The sequence below is a fragment of the Pseudophryne corroboree genome, chromosome 4 (genome assembly GCF_028390025.1).
Source record: "Pseudophryne corroboree isolate aPseCor3 chromosome 4, aPseCor3.hap2, whole genome shotgun sequence".
Taxonomy (NCBI): Eukaryota; Metazoa; Chordata; class Amphibia; order Anura; family Myobatrachidae; genus Pseudophryne; species Pseudophryne corroboree.
Genome location: NC_086447.1, coordinates 655,399,656 through 655,420,885, shown reverse-complemented (window position 1 = coordinate 655,420,885; position 21,230 = coordinate 655,399,656). Strand labels below are relative to the sequence as shown.

The window sequence follows — 21,230 nt, the reverse complement described above, 5'->3', positions numbered from 1 at the left end:
CTGAATCAAACTAGTTTTATTCTGGGAAAGTCTACAGTTTAAAATCTCTGCAGATTGTTTTATCATTTGCAGTGGAGTGAACTCATCAGGCAGGACCTGGTGGTGTCTCTCGACACGGCCAAAGCCTTCGACTCTTAGAAATGGTGTTACCTTTGGGAAATCCAGCATAAATTTGGGTCCCGGTTTATCAGTTGGATTCTGTTACTGTACTCTTCCCCAACAGCCAGTGTATCAGTTAATGCTTATACTGCTGCCCCATTTACTCTTGCTAGGGGGACTCATTAGGGTTGATCGCTCTCTCCAGCCCTGTTTGCGATCATGCTGAGCCCCTGGCTAATATTTTGTGTGCTGCCCTTGCTATTCGTGATTTTAGGGCTGTTCGGTTGAGGATGTTACAGCCTTATATAAAGATGATATGCTCCTCTTTTTGGAGGATGCTAATGCCTCCTTAATACAGTACTAAGCCAAGTTAACACCTTTTGGGAGTATTCTGGTTTACTATAATTAGGCTAAATCTAGTATAATTCCTATATCTGCTTGCCCCTCGGTCTCTAATCAATCATCCAGTCCATTACAAAGGACTTTAATGTTCAAGTACTTAGGAGTTTGGATTACACCACAAGCTGCAGCTTATGTATTTGAAACTATAGACCTCCAATTATAAATCAAGGGTTCATACATGAAAAAACCTGCCTCTTACCATTATGGGATGTATTAATCTCTTTAAAATGTCAGTTCAACCCAAATATTTATATATTTTGCAACATTCTCCAGTCTATATTCCAAAGCGTTTTTTCAAGCATTGAGAGTATTTTGTCCTTTATATGGGATGACAAACCAGCTACTGTAGATATCAAGATTTTGTATTAGGTCTAAGGCTATGGTTGAACTTGGCCTCCCCAATCTGTCAAACTGGGTTTCCGGTTGTAGTAGTATTACTCCTCTTGGTTTTCTAGCTAAGCGGGTTGGGCCCTCTCTTTCTCATTTGCAATTTCTACTTTGTGGTCTGTCTGTTTCTGTGATTCTATGCCTAGATATCACAAAAAAAAAAAAAAAATGGGAATAGATGGTGCCTATCGAAGTTGTGCAAAGGTATTGATGGATTGCTGACCCACTAGAGCAGCTGGTTGGGATTACATATGTTGATCAGGTTAGGTTGTCCGCTACAAATAAAATTTTTACATTATATATATATATATACACATATACACACACACATATATATATATACACATATATATATATATATATATATATATATATACATACATACACATACAGAGTCCCAGAAAGAACCGCACAATACACCTCCACAAGTATTGACGCAGGTGCTTGATTAAATGAAAATTTATATAAATTCATCCAAAACCAAAAAAACCCAACAAGGCTCACGGTTCAGACCAAATCAGCACACTGTAGTTAAATGATAGTTAAGAATTTACCATGATAAGAAAAAATGGTATGCAAAAAATAAGATTTTACTCACCGGTAAATCTATTTCTCGTAGTCCGTAGTGGATGCTGGGGACTCCGTAAGGACCATGGGGAATAGCGGCTCCGCAGGAGACTGGGCACAATTAAAGAAAGCTTTAGGTCACCTGGTGTGCACTGGCTCCTCCCACTATGACCCTCCTCCAAGCCTCAGTTAGGACACTGTGCCCGGACGAGCTGACATAATAAGGAAGGATTTTGAATCCCGGGTAAGACTCTTACCAGCCACACCAATCACACTGTACAACTCGTGATACAATACCCAGTTTAACAGTATGAAAACAGCTGAGCCTCTCAACAGATGGCTCAACAATAACCCTTTAGTTAACAGTAACTATGTACAAGTATTGCAGACAATCCGCACTTGGGACGGGCGCCCAGCATCCACTACGGACTACGAGAAATAGATTTACCGGTGAGTAAAATCTTATTTTCTCTGACGTCCTAGTGGATGCTGGGAACTCCGTAAGGACCATGGGGATTATACCAAAGCTCCCAAACGGGCGGGAGAGTGCGGATTACTCTGCAGCACCGAATGAGAGAACTCCAGGTCCTCCTCAGCCAGGGTATCAAATTTGTAGAATTTTGCAAACGTGTTTGCCCCTGACCAAGTAGCAGCTCGGCAAAGTTGTAAAGCCGAGACCCCTCGGGCAGCCGCCCAAGATGAGCCCACCTTCCTTGTGGAATGGGCTTTTACTGATTTAGGATGCGGCAGTCCAGCCGCAGAATGCGCCTGCTGAATTGTGCTACAAATCCAGCGAGCAATAGTCTGCTTAGAAGCAGGAGCACCCAGCTTGTTGGGTGCATACAGGATAAATAGCGAGTCAGTTTTCCTGACTCCAGCCGTCCTGGAAACATAAATTTTCAAGGCCCTGACTACGTCCAGTAACTTGGAGTCCTCCAAGTCCCTAGTAGCCGCAGGCACCACGATAGGTTGGTTCAAGTGAAAAGCTGATACCACCTTAGGAAGAAACTGGGGACGAGTCCTCAATTCTGCCCTATCCATATGGAAAATCAGATAAGGGCTTTTACATGACAAAGCCGCCAATTCTGACACACGCCTGGCCGAAGCCAAGGCCAATAACATGACCACTTTCCACGTGAGATATTTTAGATCCACGGTCTTAAGTGGCTCAAACCAATGTGACTTTAAGAAACTCAACACCACGTTGAGATCCCAAGGTGCCACTGGAGGCACAAACGGGGGCTGAATATGCAGCACTCCCTTCACAAACGTCTGAACTTCAGGCAATGAAGCCAGTTCTTTCTGGAAGAAAATCGACAGAGCCGAGATCTGTACCTTAATGGAGCCTAATTTCAGGCCCATAGTCACTCCTGTTTGTAGGAAATGCAGAAATCGACCTAGTTGAAATTCCTCTGTTGGGGCCTTTTCGGCCTCACACCAAGCAACATATTTCCGCCATATGCGGTGATAATGCTTTGCAGTTACATCTTTCCTGGCTTTAATCAGCGTAGGAATGACTTCCTCCGGAATGCCCTTTTCCTTCAGGATCCGGCGTTCAACCGCCATGCCGTCAAACGCAGCCGCGGTAAGTCTTGGAACAGACAGGGCCCCTGCTGCAGCAGGTCCTGTCTGAGCGGCAGAGGCCATGGGTCCTCTGAGATCATCTCTTGAAGTTCCGGGTACCACGCTCGCCTTGGCCAGTCCGGAACCACGAGTATTGTTCTTACTCCTCGTTTTCTTATTATTCTCAGTACCTTTGGTATGAGAGGCAGAGGAGGGAACACAAACTGACTGGTACACCCACGGTGTCACCAGAGCGTCCACAGCTATCGCCTGAGGGTCCCTTGACCTGGCGCAATATCTCTCTAGTTTTTTGTTTAGGCGGGACGCCATCATGTCCACTTGTGGACGTTCCCATCGATTTACAATCAGCGTGAAGACTTCTGGATGAAGTCCCCACTCTCCCGGGTGGAGGTCGTGCCTGCTGAGAAAGTCTGCTTCCCAGTTGTCCACTCCCGGAATGAACACTGCTGACAGTGCTAGTACGTGATTTTCCGCCCATCGGAGAATCCTTGTGGCTTCTGCCATTGCCATCCTGCTTCTCGTGCCGCCCTGTCGATTTACATGGGCGACTGCCGTGATGTTGTCTGACTGGATCAGTACCGGCTGGTTTTGAAGCAGAGGCCTTGCCTGACTTAGGGCGTTGTAAATGGCCCTTAGTTCCAGAATATTTATGTGTAGGGAAGTCTCCTGACTCGACCATAGTCCTTGGAAGTTTCTTCCCTCTGTGACTGCCCCCCAGCCCCGAAGGCTGGCATCCGTGGTCACCAGGACCCAGTCCTGTATGCCGAATCTGCGGCCCTCTAGAAGATGGGCCCTCTGCAGCCACCACAGCAGAGACACCCTGGTTCTTGGAGACAGGGTTATCAGGCGATGCATCTGAAGATGCGATCCGGACCACTGGTCCAACAGGTCCCACTGAAAGATTCTGGCATGGAACCTGCCGAAAGGAATTGCTTCGTAAGAAGCCACCATCTTTCCCAGGACCCGCGTGCAGTGATGCACCGATACCTGTTTCGGTTTCAGGAGGTCTCTGACTAGAGATGACAGCTCCTTGGCTTTCTCCTCCGGGAGAAACACTTTTTTCTGGACTGTGTCCAGGATCATACCCAGGAACAGTAGACGTGTCGTCGGAACCAGCTGTGATTTTGGAATATTCAGAATCCAACCGTGCTGGTGTAGCACCTCCTGAGATAGTGCTACTCCCACCAACAACTGCTCCTTGGACCTCGCCTTTATTAGGAGATCGTCCAAGTACGGGATAATTAAAACTCCCTTTCTTCGAAGGAGTATCATCATTTCCGCCATTACTTTGGTAAACACCCTCGGTGCCGTGGAGAGTCCGAACGGCAGCGTCTGGAATTGGTAATGGCAATCCTGTACCACAAATCTGAGGTACTCCTGGTGAGGATAGTAAATGGGGACATGCAGGTAAGCATCCTTGATGTTCAGGGATACCATGTAATCCCCCTCGTCCAGGCTTGCAATAACCGCCCTGAGCGATTCCATCTTGAACTTGAATTTTTTTATGTATGTGTTCAAGGATTTCAAATTTAAAATGGGTCTCACCGAACCGTCCGGTTTCGGTACCACAAACAGTGTGGAATAGTAACCCCGTCCTTGTTGAAGTAGGGGCACCCTTGACTATCACCTGCTGGGAATACAGCTTGTGAATTGCCTCTAGCACAGCCTCCCTGCCTGAGGGAGTTGTCGGTAAGGCAGATTTTAGGAACCGGTGGGGTGGAGACGCCTCGAATTCCAGTTTGTACCCTTGAGATACTATTTGCAGGATCCAGGGATCCACCTGTGAGCGAGCCCACTGATCGCTGAAATTTTTGAGGCGGCCCCCCACCGTACCTGGCTCCGTCTGTGGAGCCCCACCGTCATGCGGCGGACTTGGAAGAAGCGGGGGAGGACTTTTGCTCCTGGGAACCTGCTGTTTGTTGCAGCCTTTTTCCCCTACCTCTGACAGAAAGGACCCGCCTTTTCCACGCCTGTTTTTCTGAGTCCGAAAGGACTGTACTTGATAAAACGGCGCCTTTTTAGGCTGTGAGGGAACATGGGGTAAAAATGCTGACTTCCCAGCAGTTGCTGTGGAAACTAGGTCCGAGAGACCATCCCCGAATAACTCCTCACCCTTATAAGGCAAAACTTCCATGTGCCTTTTTGAATCTGCATCCCCTGTCCACTGGCGAGTCCATAAGCCTCTCCTAGCAGAAATGGACAGTGCACTTATTTTAGATGCCAGCCGGCAGATCTCCCTCTGTGCATCTCTCATGTATAAGACTGAGTCTTTAATATGCTCTATGGTTAGCAGAATAGTGTCCCTGTCTAGGGTGTCAATATTTTCTGACAGGGAATCTGACCACGCAGCGGCAGCACTGCACATCCACGCTGACGCAATAGCAGGTCTAAGTATAATGCCTGAGTGTGTATATACAGACTTCAGGATAGCCTCCTGCTTTCTATCAGCAGGCTCCTTGAGGGCGGCCGTATCCGGAGACGGTAGTGCCACCTTTTTAGACAAACGTGTGAGCGCTTTATCCACCCTAGGTGGTGTTTCCCAACGTGACCTATCCTCTGGCGGGAAAGGGAACGCCATAAGTAACTTCTTAGAGATTACCAATCTTTTATCAGGGAAAGCCCACGCTTCTTCACACACTTCATTTAATTCTTCTGATGGGGGAAAGACTACGGGTAGTTTTTTCTCCCCAAACATAATACCCTTTTTAGTGGTACCTGGGTTTATATCAGAAATGTGTAACACCTCTTTCATTGCTTCAATCATGCAACAAATGGCCTTAGTGGACATTAGACTAGACTCATCGTCATCGACACTGGTGTCAGTATCCGTGTCGACATCCGCGTCTGCTATCTGAGGTAGCGGGCGTTTTAGAGCCCCCGATGGCCTTTGAGACGCCTGGACAGGCACGAGCTGAGAAGCCGGCTGTCCCGCATTTGGCATGTCGTCAAATTTTTTGTGTAAGGAGTCGACGCGTGCACGCAATTCCTTCCATAAGTCCATCCACTCAGGTGTCTGCCCCGCAGGGGGTGACATCCCTTCTATATGCAACTGCTCCGCCTCCACCTCATTATCCTCATCAAACATGTCGACACAGCCGTACCGACACACCGCACACACACAGGGAATGCTCTAACAGAGGACAGGACCCACAAAAGCCCTTTGGGGAGACAGAGTGAGAGTATGCCAGCACACACCAGAGCGCTATATAATGCAGGGACTAACTGAATTATGTCCCCTATAGCTGCTGTTATATATACTGCGCCTAAATTTAGTGCCCCCCCTCTCTTTTTTACCCTTTTCTGTAGTGTAGACTGCAGGGGAGAGCCAGGGAGCTTCCTTCCAGCGGAGCTGTGAGGGAGAAATGGCGTCAGTGTGCTGAAGGAGATAGCTCCGCCCCTTTTTCACGGACTATTCTCCCGCTTTTTTCTGGATTCTGGCAGGGGTAATTATCACATATATAGCCTCTGGGGCTATATATTGTGGTATTTTTGCCAGCCAAGGTCTTTTTATTGCTGCTCAGGGCGCCCCCCCCTAGCGCCCTGCACCCTCAGTGACCGGAGTGTGAAGTGTGTATGAGGAGCAATGGCGCACAGCTGCAGTGCTGTGCGCTACCTTGGTGAAGACTGATGTCTTCTGCCGCCGATTTTCCGGACCTCTTCTTGCTTCTGGCTCTGTAAGGGGGACGCGGCGCGACTCCGGGACCGAACACCAAGGCCAGTTCCATGCGGTCGGTCCCTCTGGAGCTAATGGTGTCCAGTAGCCTAAGAAGCCCAAGCTAGCTGCAAGCAGGTAGGTTCGCTTCTTCTCCCCTTAGTCCCTCGCTGCAGTGAGCCTGTTGCCAGCAGGTCTCACTGTAAAATAAAAAACCTAAATATATACTTTCTTTCTAGAAGCTCAGGAGAGCCCCTAGTGTGCATCCAACCTCGGCCGGGCACAAAATCTAACTGAGGCTTGGAGGAGGGTCATAGTGGGAGGAGCCAGTGCACACCAGGTGACCTAAAGCTTTCTTTAATTGTGCCCAGTCTCCTGCGGAGCCGCTATTCCCCATGGTCCTTACGGAGTTCCCAGCATCCACTAGGACGTCAGAGAAATAGGCACAATAGCACATGCGAACAGCTTAATACTTAATATCCCAACAGCCGTTTCGTAAGCCTTCCTCAGGGGATAAGTGTCCAAGTGCAGGGGCATTATTCAGCCATCTGTAAGCTGCATCCTGTAAAGTGCTGAGTGCTAACCCACATACCTAACCATAGACTCTTTTATAGGTGTGTTTGAGTCACCCTCTTTCCCGCCGCTGTACCGCATGTGGGCGCCGGTGATGTCACTCGGTGCGCTCCAAGAGTAGCGTCACACCAGAAGAGACATGTACGCTAACCACATGGTGGCGCGGTCGGCTGACACAGCTGTGGTTAGCGTACGGGCGTCACTTCCTGTGACTCAAACACACCTATAAAAGCATCTAAGGTTAGGTACGTGTGTTAGCACTCAGCACTTTACAGATGCAGTTTACAGATTGCTGAATAATGCCCCTGCACTTGGACACTTACAGTATCCCCTGAGGAAGGCTTACGAAACGGCTGTTGGGATGTTAAGTATTAAGCTGCTGTCCGCATGTGCTATTGTGCCTATTTTTGCATACCATTTTTTCTTACCATCATGGTATTAAATTCTTCACAGTCATTCAACTACAGTGTGCTGATTTGGTCTGAACTGTGAGCCTTGTTGGTTTTGGATGAATATATATATATATATACATATATACACACACACACACACACACACATATACACACACATATATATATATATATATATATATATATATACATACACACACAAACTAATTGTATACTTATTCTGCAGGTTGAGTCACACATAATAATGCCAAAATATAGATCATTGCAATATTTTTTGGACCTGCAGTGATCATGGCTGTCATGAATTGAAAGAAAAGTTATCCACTGTTACCTCTCAACTGGTAAATCAATTTCTTGCAATGGAGTTAACTTATGCAGTACACTGGATCCATTTTCAAGTAAGGAAAGACATTCAATATTTCCTTGTTCAATGTCTGATGTGGGGGTGAGAGAAATGAAGACATCCTGAGACAATATTCAATGTTTTAAAAACAAATTATATACAATGCAAGTTTATCCTGATAATAAAAACAAATAACTGGACTATGGCGTTGCTTGAGAGGACTGTAGGGGGTGGTACTTAAAGTTATACTAATTAAGAATGTAGCTCCTCACATCTGCAAACCGTGGTATTCAGTACAACTTTGAAAGTAGCCCTAAACCAAGGTTGAACCACCTAGTGTAACTTACAAAATCAATCACAACTAACGATGTCGGAGGACAATACCATCAGATCGAGAGTCTGCATTGCTGAGTGTATAGACACTTGTGAATGGTGAAGAAAGTGACGTATTCTTGACAGCAGCTTTATAATTTTGTCTGGGGACAGATACAGCCTTTGGCTGTGAGTGTCCAAAAGCACCCCAGGTGTACCATATAGTCTCAGATGGAACCAAGGAGGACTTTTTCCAATTTATCAGCCAACTGTGGGCCTGGAGGAAGGTAACAGTCAACCAGAGATGACTGAGTAGAACTTCCTGCGATTTCGCCATGAGCAGTAGGTCGTCCAGATACTACAGGTTCCGCACTCCCTGATGGTGGAAAAAAAGGATTTTAATTACCTACAGGTAAATCCTTTTCTCATAGTCTGTAGAGGATCCTGGGGTCCACATTAGTACCATGGGGTATAGATGGGTCCACTAGGAGCCACTGGCACTTTAAGAGATTAACAGTGTGGGTTGGCTCCTCCCTCTACGCCCCTCCTACCAGACTCAGTCTAGAAACTGTGCCCGAGGAGACGGACAACTTTGAGAGAAGGATTTTACACAGATAGTGGCGAGATTCACACCAGCTCACACAAACCAGGCAAACCTAGCTAACTAGCTTGAAAACTCAGCAACAGCTGAACAACATTACTGAACCAAGTAATAACGCAGCACTTATCTAAGAACAAAGCAGTACTGAACCAAGTAACCACTGCAGGATAACGAAGCGCTGGGCGGGCGCCCTGCATCCTCTACGGACTATGAGAAAAGTATTTACCGGTAGGTAATTAAAATCCTATTTTCTCTAACGTCCTAGAGGATGCTGGGGTCCACATTAGTACCATGGGGATGTACCAAAGCTCCCAGAACGGGAGGGAGAGCGTGGAGGCTTCTGCAGAACTGATTGACCAAACTTTAGGTCCTCAGAGGCCAAAGTACCAAACTTGTAGAACTTAGCAAACGTGTTCGACCCTGACCACATAGCTGCTCGGCAAAGCAGCCGCCCAGGAAGAACCCACCTTACGAGTAGAGTGGGCCTTAACAGATTTTGGACCCGCCAATCCTGACGTAGAATACGCATGCTGGATAGTGAACTTGATCCAGCGAGAGATTGTCTGCTTAGAAGCAGGATATCCAAGTGTCTTGGGATAATACAGGACAAACAGAGAGTACGATTTTCTGTGACGAGCAGTCCTCTTCACATAGGATTTCCAGAACCCTTACAACATCCAAGGACTTTAAAGACATTGCGGAGTCAGTAGCAACTGGCACCACAATAGGTTGGTTGATATGAAATGGCAACACAACCTTCGAAAGGAACTGACGTGTCCGGAGCTCAGCTCTATCTTCATGGAAGACCAAGTAGGGGCTTTTACAAAACAAAGCCCCCAACTCAGACACACATCTAGCAGAAGCTAAGGCCAACAAACTGACAGCCTTCCACGTGAGAAACTTGACCTCAACCTCCTGTAGAGGCTCGAACCAATCCGATTGGAGGAACTGTAACAACACGTTAAGATTCCAGGGTGCTGTAGGCGGCACAAAGGGAGGCTGGATATGCAGAACCCCTTTCAAGAAAGTCTGAACCTCAGGGAGGGAAGCCAGCTGTTTCTGGAAGAAGATGGATAAGACCGAAATCTGGGCCTTCACGGATCCCAACCTCAGGCCCATATCCACACCTGCTTGCAGGAAGAGGAGAAACCGTCCCAGTTGAAACTCCACCGTAGGAAACTTCTTGGATTCACACCAAGATGCATACTTTTTCCAAATGCGATGGTAATGTGTAGACGTTACTCCTTTCCTCGCCTGTATCAGGGTAGGAGTAACCTTTATCGGAATGCCCTTCCAAGCTAACATCTGGTGTTCAACCTCCATGCCGCCAAACGTAGCCGCGGTAAGTCTTGATAAGCAAACAGCCCCTGCTGCCGCAGATCCTCCCGAAGAGGAAGAGGCCTTGGATCTTTCAACAGTAGATCCAGAAGATCCGCGTACCAAGCCCTTCTTGGCCAGTCCGGAGCAATGAGGATTGCCTGAACTCTTGTTCTCCTTATGAGCATTAGAATCCTTGGAATGAGTGGACGTGGAGGAAACACGTACACCGACTGGAACACCCACGGAGTTACCAGGGCGTCCACCACCACTGCTTGCGGGTCTCTTGACCTGGAACAATACCGCTTTCTGTGGAGACGGGAGGCCATCATGTCTATTTGAGGTACACCCCAAAGATCAGTCACCTCCGTGAACACCTCCGGATGGAGGCCCCACTCTCCTGGATGGAGATCGTGTCTGCTGAGGAAGTCCGCTTCCCAGGTGTCCACTCAAAGAATGAAAATTGCTGACAGTGCCAACATGTGCTTTTCTGCCCAGAGGATGATTCTTATTACCTCTGACAGTGCCGCTCTGCTCTTCGTTCCGCCCTGTCGGTTTATGTTGGCTACCATCGTCACATTGTCAGACTGTACGTCGCTTGGAGAAGACAGTTGTACATGGCTCTTAGTTCCAGAATGTTTATTGGAAAACTGGATTCCAGATTTGACCACCTTCCTTGGAAGGTTTTCCCTTGAGTGACTGCGTCCCATCCCCAGAGACCTGCATCCGTGGTTAGAAGGATCCAGTCCTGAATCCCGAACCTGCGGCCCTCCAGAAGGTGAGGCATTTGTAGCAACCAGAGGAGTGAAATCCTTGCTTTCGGCGACAGATGTAACCTCAGGTGCATATGTAGATGAGAGAACCCGACCACTTGTCTAGGAGATCCAGTTGGAAGGATCGAACATGAAATCTTCAGAACTGTAGAGCCTTGTACGAGGCAACTATCTTCCCCAGAAGAATGCACTGATGAATCGATACCCAGGCTGGCTTCAGGACATCCCGTACCACTGTTTGGATCACAAATGCTTTCTCCACCGGTAGAAACACTCTCTGCACTTCTGTGTCGAGAATCATCCCCAGGAAAGACAATCTCCTTGTCGTCTCCAAACGTGACTTTGGAAGGTCCAGGATCCAATCATGGTCCCTGAGCAGACGAGTCATGAGAGCAATGGACTGCAACAGCTTCTCCGTGGACGATGCCTTTATCAGCAGATCGTCCAGATATGGAATTATGTTCACTCCCTGTCTGCGGTGAACCATCATCTCTGCCATCACCTTGGTGAACACCCTCAGTGCCATGGAGAGACCGAATGGCAGTACCTGAAACGGATAGTAACAGTCTAACAGTGCAAATCTGAGATAAGCCTGGTGCGGTGGCCAAATCGGAATGTGGAGATACACATCCTTGATATCCAGGGATACCAGAAACTCCCCTTCCTCCAGACCTGAGATCACCGCTCTCAGAGACTCCATTTTGAACTTGAACACCCTTAGATAAGGGTTTAGTGATTTCAAGTTTAAAATCGGTCTGACCGAACCATCCAGTTCTGGTACCATGAAAAGGTTTGAATAGTAACCCATGTTTTGCATATGAGGTGAAACTGGAACAATGACCTCTGACTTTTCCAATTTTTGGATGGCTTCCTGTAGGATAGCCCTGTCAGTCAGCAAAGCTGGTATGCCTGATTTGAAGAATCGGTGAGGCGGGGTTTCTTTAAACTCCAGTCTGTACCCCTGGGACACAAGTTCCTGTACCCAGGGATCCAGGCTGGACGACACCCAGACGTGGCTGAAATGTCTGAGTCTCACCCCCACCAGCCTATCCTCTAGGCTGTGTTGTCCACCGTCATGCTGAGGATTTTGAGGTACCAGAAGCAGTCTTCTTGTCCTGGGAACCTGCAGGTGCAGGCTTTTTGGATTTTGACCGCCCACCTCTAAAGAAGGTGGTAGGAGGCTTGGACTTTTTGTCTTAGCGGTCTGAAAGGACCGCGATGCAGAGGAAGAAAAGGGATTATTCGCAGAAGGCGTAGTTGAGGGAAGAAAAGGTGACTTTCCCGTGGTTGCTGTGGAAATCCTCGTATCCAACGCTTCCCCAAAGAGAGCCTAACCTGTGTAGGGTAGGTTCTCCACAATTCTCCTGGATTCCTAGTCTGCAGACCATTGACGTAGCCAGTCCCCTGCGAGCTGAGACCAACATGGAAGATATCCTTGCATTCAGCGTACCCTGGTCCTTCATGGACTCCTCCATAAACCCCGCAGAATCCTGTATGTTACGTAAAAATAGTTCAATGTCAGTTCTATCCATTGTATCCAAGTCCTCTAGTAACGTGCCTGACCACTTTACTATAGCTTTAGAAATCCATGCTCAGGCAATAGTAGGCCTTAAGGCCACCCCTGAAGCAGTGTATATGGATTTGAGTGTAGTATCAATCTTACGATCAGCCGGTTCTTTTAATGCGGTAGAACCAGGGAAAGGTAAAACCACCTTTTTTGACAGTCTGGAGACAGATGCGTCAACTATGGGAGGGTTTTCTTATCTTTTTCTATACTCCTCAGGAAAAGGAAAAGCAACCAGAACCTTCTTGGGGATCTGGAATATTTTTCTCCGTGGTTCCCAGAATTTTTTAAATAAAGCGTTTAATTCTTTAGACGCAGGGAAGGTTAGCGAGGCTTTCTTATTGTCTGTGAAGTAAGCCTCCTCAACCTGCTCAGGCGTTGTGTCAGTAATGTTTAACACATCTCTAATGGCCTCAATCATGAGCTACACCCCCTTTGGCAGGGATGCCACCCACCTCAGCAAATCCCCATCACCATCTGCCGTGTATCCATGTCATCTTGCATAATCTGGGCAAGTGCACGTTTCTGTGGGTAAATACTAGAGCTTTTTGAAGGAATAGGAACAGAACCTGACCAAACTGCCATAGAATTCTTTAAAACCAGAGTTTCAGTCTCAGTGTGAGCTACCCTAGTAGAGATCTGAGAGATCATTCCCTTAATAGAGGTCAGTAATAGCGATTTGAGACAAGACATTACATTCCTGTGTACATGGAATGGATTCCTCTGGAGAAGAAATGTCCTCTGCAGCATAAGACACAGAGTCCCTGGACATGGCTATGTAAGAAAGCATACACCCACACACACCGGAAAATGTCAGACACAATTTCCCCACCAAGTACCTTCAGAGAAACACAGAGCTTGGAGCCGACGCACACACACAGTGCTTCACTAGGTAGTTATAACAGAAATACCTGGCGCTGACTGTGTACCTTAATAGACTACACAGTAAACACACAGCACCCCCTTCTACAACCCCCTGGTACTGCACAGGATAGCTGGAGTCGTGTGGAGGGACAGCACTCCCTGTCAGCATCTCTGTAACTTGATCTGCAGGGAGGAAAATGGTGCTGAATGCTGCTGGATTCGCTCTGAGAAGCTCCACCCCCTAATGATGGCGCGTCTTCCTGCACTTTCAAATTTTATACTGGCCGGAGGATTCTAGCAGTCAGCGTTACCGAGGTCTCTGAAAGCCCTTTTAGTGACCAGTGTAGGGTATTCATGTTGCTGACTTAGGGCGCCCCTCCTGGCACCGCACTGATGTACCGCTGAGCACTCCGGAGCGCAGTTAGTACTGCGCTCCTACCCTGTTGCCACCATTCCCCACTTGTCAGGTCACCGGTGACACACTCACCACCGGAATCTTCTGGCTCTGTTAGGGGGTGGCGGCAGGCTGTGGGAGTGAGGGTCACCTGGGGCGGCTAACGGTCATCACCCTCAGGAGCTCAGGGTCCTGTCAGCGGAGATAGTGGCCATTTACCTCCCAGGGTTGGACAATACTCTTCCCTCCCTTCCCCTCTCCCTCCAAGTCCCACGAAGCAGGGAGGCTGTTGTGCCTAACCCTAATAAAAATAAGAAAACCAGGAAAACTCCTATGGAGCTTCCATAGCTGTGACCGGCTCCGTCAAGCACATTTCCTAAACTGATTCTGGTAGGAGGGGCAGAGAGGGAGGAGCCAGCCCACAGTGTTAAACTCTTAAAGTGCCAGTGGCTCCTTGTAGAACCGTCTAAATCCCATGGTACCAATGTGGACCCCAGCATCATCTAGGACGTTAGAGAAATAGGATTTTAACTACCTACCGGTAAATCCTTTTCACGTAGTCCGTAGAGGATGCTGGGGTCCATTTAGTACCATGGGGTATAGGCAGGTCCATTGGGAGCCACTGGCACTTGAAGAGTTGGCTCCTCCCTCTATGCCCCTTCTACCAGACTCGGTGTAGACACTGTGCCCGAGGAGACTGACATACTTCGAGAGAAGAAAATACACAGATAGTGGTGAGATTCACACCAGCTCACACATAACAAAAAGGAAAGCCAAGCTAACAAACATGGAACAATTCAGCAACGGCTGAAACAACAATACTGAACCAAGTAACAAGTAGGAATACGAAGTACTGGGCGGGCGCTCAGCATCCTCTACGGACTACGAGAAAATCATTTACAGGTAGGTAATTAAAATCCTATTTTCTCTTACGTCCTAGAGGATGCTGTGGTCCATTTAGTACCATGGGGATGTACCAAAGCTCCCAGTATGGGATGGAGAGTGCTGAGGTTCCTGCAGAACTGACTTACCAAACTTTAGGTCCTCAGAGGCCAAAGTATCGAACTTGTAGAACTTGGCAAATGTGTTTGACCCAGACCAAGTAGCTGCTCGGCAAAGCTGTAAAGCAGATACTCGGGCTGGCTTTAGGACATCCCGTACCATTGATTGGATCACCAACGCTTTCTCCATCGGCAGAAATACTCTCTGAACTTGCGTGTCGAATATCATCACCAGGAAGGGCAGTCTCCTTGTCTGTTCCAAATGTGACTTTGGGAGGTTCAGGATCCTCCCATAATCCTGGGAGTAGTCGAGTTGAGAGAGCAATGCTCTGCAACAACCTATCCCTGGAAAACGCTTTTATCAGGAGATCGTCCAGATATGGAATTATGTTCACTCCTTGCCTGCGGAGGAGTAGCATTATCTCTGCCATGACCTTGGTGGACACTCTCGGTGCTGTGGAGAGGCCAAAGGACAGCGCTTGGAACGGATACTGACAAATCTGAGATAAGCATGGTGAGGCGGCCAGATCGGAATGCGAAGGTACGCATCCTTGATATCCAGAGATACTAGGAATTCCCCCTCATCCAGACCTGAGATCACCGCTCTCAGAGATTCTATCTTGAATGTGAATTCCCTTAAGTAGGGGTTCAATGACTTTAGGTTTAAAATCGGCCTTACCGAACCATCCGGTTTCGGCATCACAAACAGGTTGGAATAATAATCCCTGTGGTGTAGGTGAGGTGGAACTGGGACAATAATATCTGTTTAGACCAATTTTTGAATGGCTTCCTGTAGGATAGCACTTTCTGTCAGTGAAACTGGCAAGCCTGATTTGAATAATCTGTGAGGTGGGAGTTCCTGAAACTCCAGTCTGTAGACCTGGGTAACAATTTACATCACCCAGGGGTCTAGGCCTGATGACACCCAGATTTGACTGAAATTTTTTTAGTCTTGCTCCCACCTGCCCGATCCCCAGGCTGGGAGGTCCGCCGTCATGCTGAAGATTTTGAGGAGACAGAACATGGTCTCTCTTCCTGAAAAACTGTTAGAGCAGTTTTTTGGGATTTTCCCCGACTACCCCTAAAGAAGGTGAAAGGAGATTTGGATTTTTTAAATTTTGCGGTCCGAAAGGACAGCAGCGTAGACATAGGAAAATATTTCCTAGTCGGAAGAGCCGCTGAGGGGAGAAAGGTGGACTTACCCGCAGTTGCCGTGGAAATCCACGCATCCCCAGAGACTGACCTGTGAAGGGTAGGTTCTACACGCTTTTCTTGGATTCTGCTTCGGTAGTCCATTAGCGTAGCCAGAGTCCTCTGCATGCTGATACTGCCATGGAAGTAATCCTTGCATTCAGCATTCCAAGGTCTTTCATAGCCTCCACCATGAATCCAGCAGAATCCTGTATGCAACGTAAAAACAAATCAATGCCACACCTATCCATAGCATCTAAGTCCTCTAGTAATGTGCCTGACCACTTTACTATGGCTTTAGAAATCCACGCACAAGCAATAGTGGGCCTTAAAGCCACGCCTGTAGCAGTGTATATAAATTTGAGCGTAGTCTCAATCCTGCGGTCAGCTGGCTCCTTTAGGGCGGTTGAACCAAGGACAGGTATAACCACCTTTTTAGACAACCTAGATACAGAAGCGTCTACTATAGGTGGAGTTTCCAATTTCTTTCTATCCTCTTCAGGGAAAGGGAAAGCAATAAGAATTCTTTTAGGGATCTGGAATTTTTTCTTTGGGTTTTCCCAGGATTTTTCAAATAAAGAGTTCTGCTCTTTAGAAGCAGGGAAGGTGAGAGAGGATTTCTTATTTTCTGTAAAAAAATAAATAAGAATTTACTTACCGATAATTCTATTTCTCATAATCCGTAGTGGATGCTGGGGACTCCGTAAGGACCATGGGGAATAGCGGCTCCGCAGGAGACTGGGCACATCTAAAGAAAGCTTTAGGACTATCTGGTGTGCACTGGCTCCTCCCCCTATGACCCTCCTCCAAGCCTCAGTTAGGATACTGTGCCCGGACGAGCGTACACAATAAGGAAGGATTTTGAATCCCGGGTAAGACTCATACCAGCCACACCAATCACACCGTATAACCTGTGATCTGAACCCAGTTAACAGCATGATAACAGAGGAGCCTCTGAAAGATGGCTCACAACAATAATAACCCGATTTTTGTAACAATAACTATGTACAAGTATTGCAGACAATCCGCACTTGGGATGGGCGCCCAGCATCCACTACGGACTATGAGAAATAGAATTATCGGTAAGTAAATTCTTATTTTCTCTAACGTCCTAAGTGGATGCTGGGGACTCCGTAAGGACCATGGGGATTATACCAAAGCTCCCAAACGGGCGGGAGAGTGCGGATGACTCTGCAGCACCAAATGAGAGAACTCCAGGTCCTCCTCAGCCAGGATATCAATTTTGTAGAATTTTACAAACGTATTTGCTCCTGACCAAGTAGCTGCTCGGCAAAGTTGTAAAGCCGAGACCCCTCGGGCAGCCGCCCAAGATGAGCCCACCTTCCTTGTGGAGTGGGCATTTACAGATTTTTGGCTGTGGCAGGCCTGCCACAGAATGTGCAAGCTGAATTGTACTACAAATCCAACGAGCAATAGTCTGCTTAGAAGCAGGAGCACCCAGCTTGTTGGGTGCATACAGGATAAACAGCGAGTCAGATTTCCTGACTCCAGCCCTCCTGGAAACATATATTTTCAGGGCCCTGACAACGTCTAGCAACTTGGAGTCCTCCAAGTCCCTAGTAGCCGCAGGCACCACAAATAGGTTGGTTCAGGTGAAACGCTGAAAACACCTTAGGGAGAAACTGAGGACGAGTCCTCAATTCCGCCCTGTCCGAATGGAACATCAGATAAGGGCTTTTTCAGGATAAAGCCGCCAATTCTGACGCGCCTGGCCTAGGCCAGGGCCAACAGCATGACCACTTTCCATGTGAGATATTTTAACTCCACAGATTTAAGTGGTTCAAACCAATGCGACTTTTGGAACCCAAAACTACATTTGAGATCCCAAAGTGCCACTGGAGGCACAAAAGGAGGCTGTATATGCAGTACCCCTTTTACAAACGTCTGAACTTCAGGGACTGAAGCTAGTTCTTTTTGGAAGAAAATTGACAGGGCCGAAATTTGAACCTTAATGGACCCCAATTTCAGGCCCATAGACACTCCTGTTTGCAGGAAATGTAGGAATCGACCCAGTTGAATTTCCACCGTCGGGCCTTACTGGCCTCGCACCACGCAACATATTTTCGCCAATTGCGGTGATAATGTTTTTGCGGTTACATCCTTCCTGGCTTTGATCAGGATAGGGATGACTTCATCCGGAATGCCTTTTTTTTTTTTCCTTCAGGATCCGGCGTTCAACCGCCATGCCGTCAAACGCAGCCGCGGTAAGTCTTGGAACAGACAGGGTCCTTGCTGGAGCAGGTCCCTTCTTAGAGGTAGAGGCCACGGATCCTCCGTGAGCATCTCTTGAAGTTCCGGTTACCAAGTCCTTCTTGGCCAATCCGGAGCCACGAATATAGTGCTTACTCCTCTCCATCTTATCAATCTCAGTACCTTGGGTATGAGAGGCAGAGGAGGGAACACATACCCTGACTGGTACACCCACGGTGTTACCAGAGCGTCTACAGCTATTGCCTGAGGGTCCCTGGACCTGGCGCAATACCTGTCGAGTTTTTCCCAACGGTTTATAATCATGTGGAAGACTTCTGGGTGAAGTCCCCACTCTCCCGGGTGGAGGTCGTGCTGATGAAGTCTGCTTCCCAGTTGTCCACTCCCGGAATGAATACTGCTGACAGTGCTATCACATGATTTTCCGCCCAGCGAAGAATCCTTGCAGCTTCTGCCATTGCCCTCCTGCTTCTTGTGCCACCCTGTCTGTTTACGTGGGTGACTGCCGTGATGTTGTCCGACTGGATCAACACCGGCTGACCTTGAAGCAGAGGTCTTGCTAAGCTTAGAGCATTGTAAATGTCCCTTAGCTTCAGGATATTTATGTGAAGTGATGTCTCCAGGCTTGACCATAAGTCCTGGATATTCCTTCCCTGTGTGACTGCTCCCCAGCCTCGCAGGCTGGCATCCGTGGTTACCAGGACCCAGTCCTGAATGCCGAATCTGCGGCCCTCTAGAAGATGAGCACTCTGCAACCACCACAGGAGGGACCCCTTGTCCTTGGTGACAGGGTTACCTGCTGATGCATCTGAAGATGCGACCCGGACCATTTGTCCAGCAGGTCCCACTGGAAAGTTCTTGCGTGGAATCTGCCGAATGGGATTGCTTCGTAGGAAGCCACCATTTTACCCAGAACCCTTGTGCATTGATGCACTGAGACTTGGCTCGGTTTTAGGAGGTTCCTGACTAGCTCGGATAACTCCCTGGTTTCTCCTCCGGGAGAAACACCTTTTTCTGGACTGTGTCCAGGATCATCCCTAGGAACAGAAGACAAGTCGTCGGAACCAGCTGCGATTTTGGAATATTGAGAATCCAACCGTGCTGCAGCAACACTACCTGAGATAGTGCTACACCGACCTCCAACTGTTCCCTGGATCTTACCCTTATCAGGGAATTGTCCAAGTAAGGGATAACTAAAATTCCCTTCCTTTGAAGGAATATCATCATTTCGGCCATTACCTTGGTAAAGACCCGGGGTGCCGTGGACCATCCATACGACAGCGTCTGAACTGATAGTGACAGTTCTGTACCATAAACCTGAGGTACCCTTGGTGAGAAGGGTAAATTTTGACATGAAGGTAAGCATCCTTGATGTCCCGAGACATCATGTAGTCCCCTTCTTCCAGGTTCGCAATCACTGCTCTGAGTGACTCAATCTTGAATTTGAACCTCTGTATGTAAGTGTTCAAAGATTTTAGATTTAGAATCGGTCTCACCGAGCCGTCCGGCTTCGGTACCACAACAGTGTGGAATAATACCCCGTTCCCTGTTGCAGGAGGGGTATCTTGATTATCACCTGCTGGGAATACAGCTTGTGAATGGCTTCCAAAACTGTCTCCCTGTCAGAAGGAGACATCGGTAAAGCCGACTTTAGGAAACGGCGAGGGGGAGACGTCTCGAATTCTAATTTGTACCCCTGAGATATCACCTGAAGGATCCAGGGGTCTACTTGCGAGTGAGCCCACTGCGCGCTGAAATTCATTGAGACGGGCCCCCCACCGTGCCCGATTCTGCTTGTAAAGCCCCAGCGTATACTGAGGGCTTGGCAGAGGCGGGAGAGGGTTTCTGTTCCTGGGAACTGGCTGATTTCTGCAGCCTTTTTCCTCTCCCTCTGTCACGGGGCAGAAATGAGTAACCTTTTGCCCGCTTATCCACGAAAAGACTGCGCCTGATAATACGGCGTCTTCTCATGTTGAGAGGCGACCTGGGGTACAAACGTGGATTTCCCAGCTGTTGCCGTGGCCACCAGGTCTGAAAGACCGACCCCAAATAACTCCTCCCCTTAATAAGGCAATACTTCCAAATGCCGTTTGGAATACGCATCACCTGACCACTGACGTGTCCATAACCCTCTACTGGTAGAAATGGACAACGCACTTAGACTTGATGCCAGTCGGCAAATATTCCGCTGTGCATCACGCATATATAGAAATGCATCTTTCAAATGCTCTATAGGCAAAAATATACTGTCCCTATCTAGGGTATCAATATTTTCAGTCAGGGAATCCGACCACGCCAACCCAGCACTGCACATCCAGGCTGAGGCGATTGCTGGTCGCAGTATAACACCAGTATGTGTGTAAATACATTTTAGGATACCCTCCTGCTTTCTATCAGCAGGATCCTTAAGGGTGGCCATCTCAGGAGAGGATAGAGCCCTTACAAGCGTGTGAGCGCTTTATCCACCCTAGGGGGTGTTTCCCAACGCACCCTAACCTCTGGCGGGAAAGGATATAATGCCAATAACATTTTAGAAATTATCAGTTGTTATCGGGGGAAACCCACGCATCATCACACACCTCATTTAATTTCTCAGATTCAGGAAAACTACAGGTAGTTTTTCCTCACCGAACATAATACCCCTTTTTGGTGGTACTCGTATTATCAGAAATGTGTAAAACATTTTTCATTGCCTCAATCATGTAACGTGTGGCCCTACTGGAAGTCACATTTGTCTCTTCACCGTCGACACTGGAGTCAGTATCCGTGTCGGCGTCTATATCTGCCATCTGAGGTAACGGGCGCTTTAGAGCCCCTGACGGCCTATGAGACGTCTGGACAGGCACAAGCTGAGTAGCCGGCTGTCTCATGTCAACCACTGTCTTTTATACAGAGCTGACACTGTCACGTAATTTCTTCCAACAGTTCATCCACTCAGGTGTCGACCCCCTAGGGGGTGACATCA

General features: G+C 48.0%; 1 protein-coding gene across 2 annotated transcripts in view; it reads right to left on the bottom strand.

Moving 5' to 3' along the window:
• Positions 1–21,230, bottom strand: part of AHCTF1 (AT-hook containing transcription factor 1) — a 648,646-nt gene that overhangs the window by 47,785 nt on the left and 579,631 nt on the right. For both annotated transcript variants that reach the window (XM_063917783.1, XM_063917782.1), the window contains exon 30: positions 8,008–8,110. In XM_063917783.1, the coding sequence (XP_063773853.1) occupies positions 8,008–8,110 (103 nt within the window). The remainder of the gene's footprint in view (positions 1–8,007; positions 8,111–21,230) is intronic.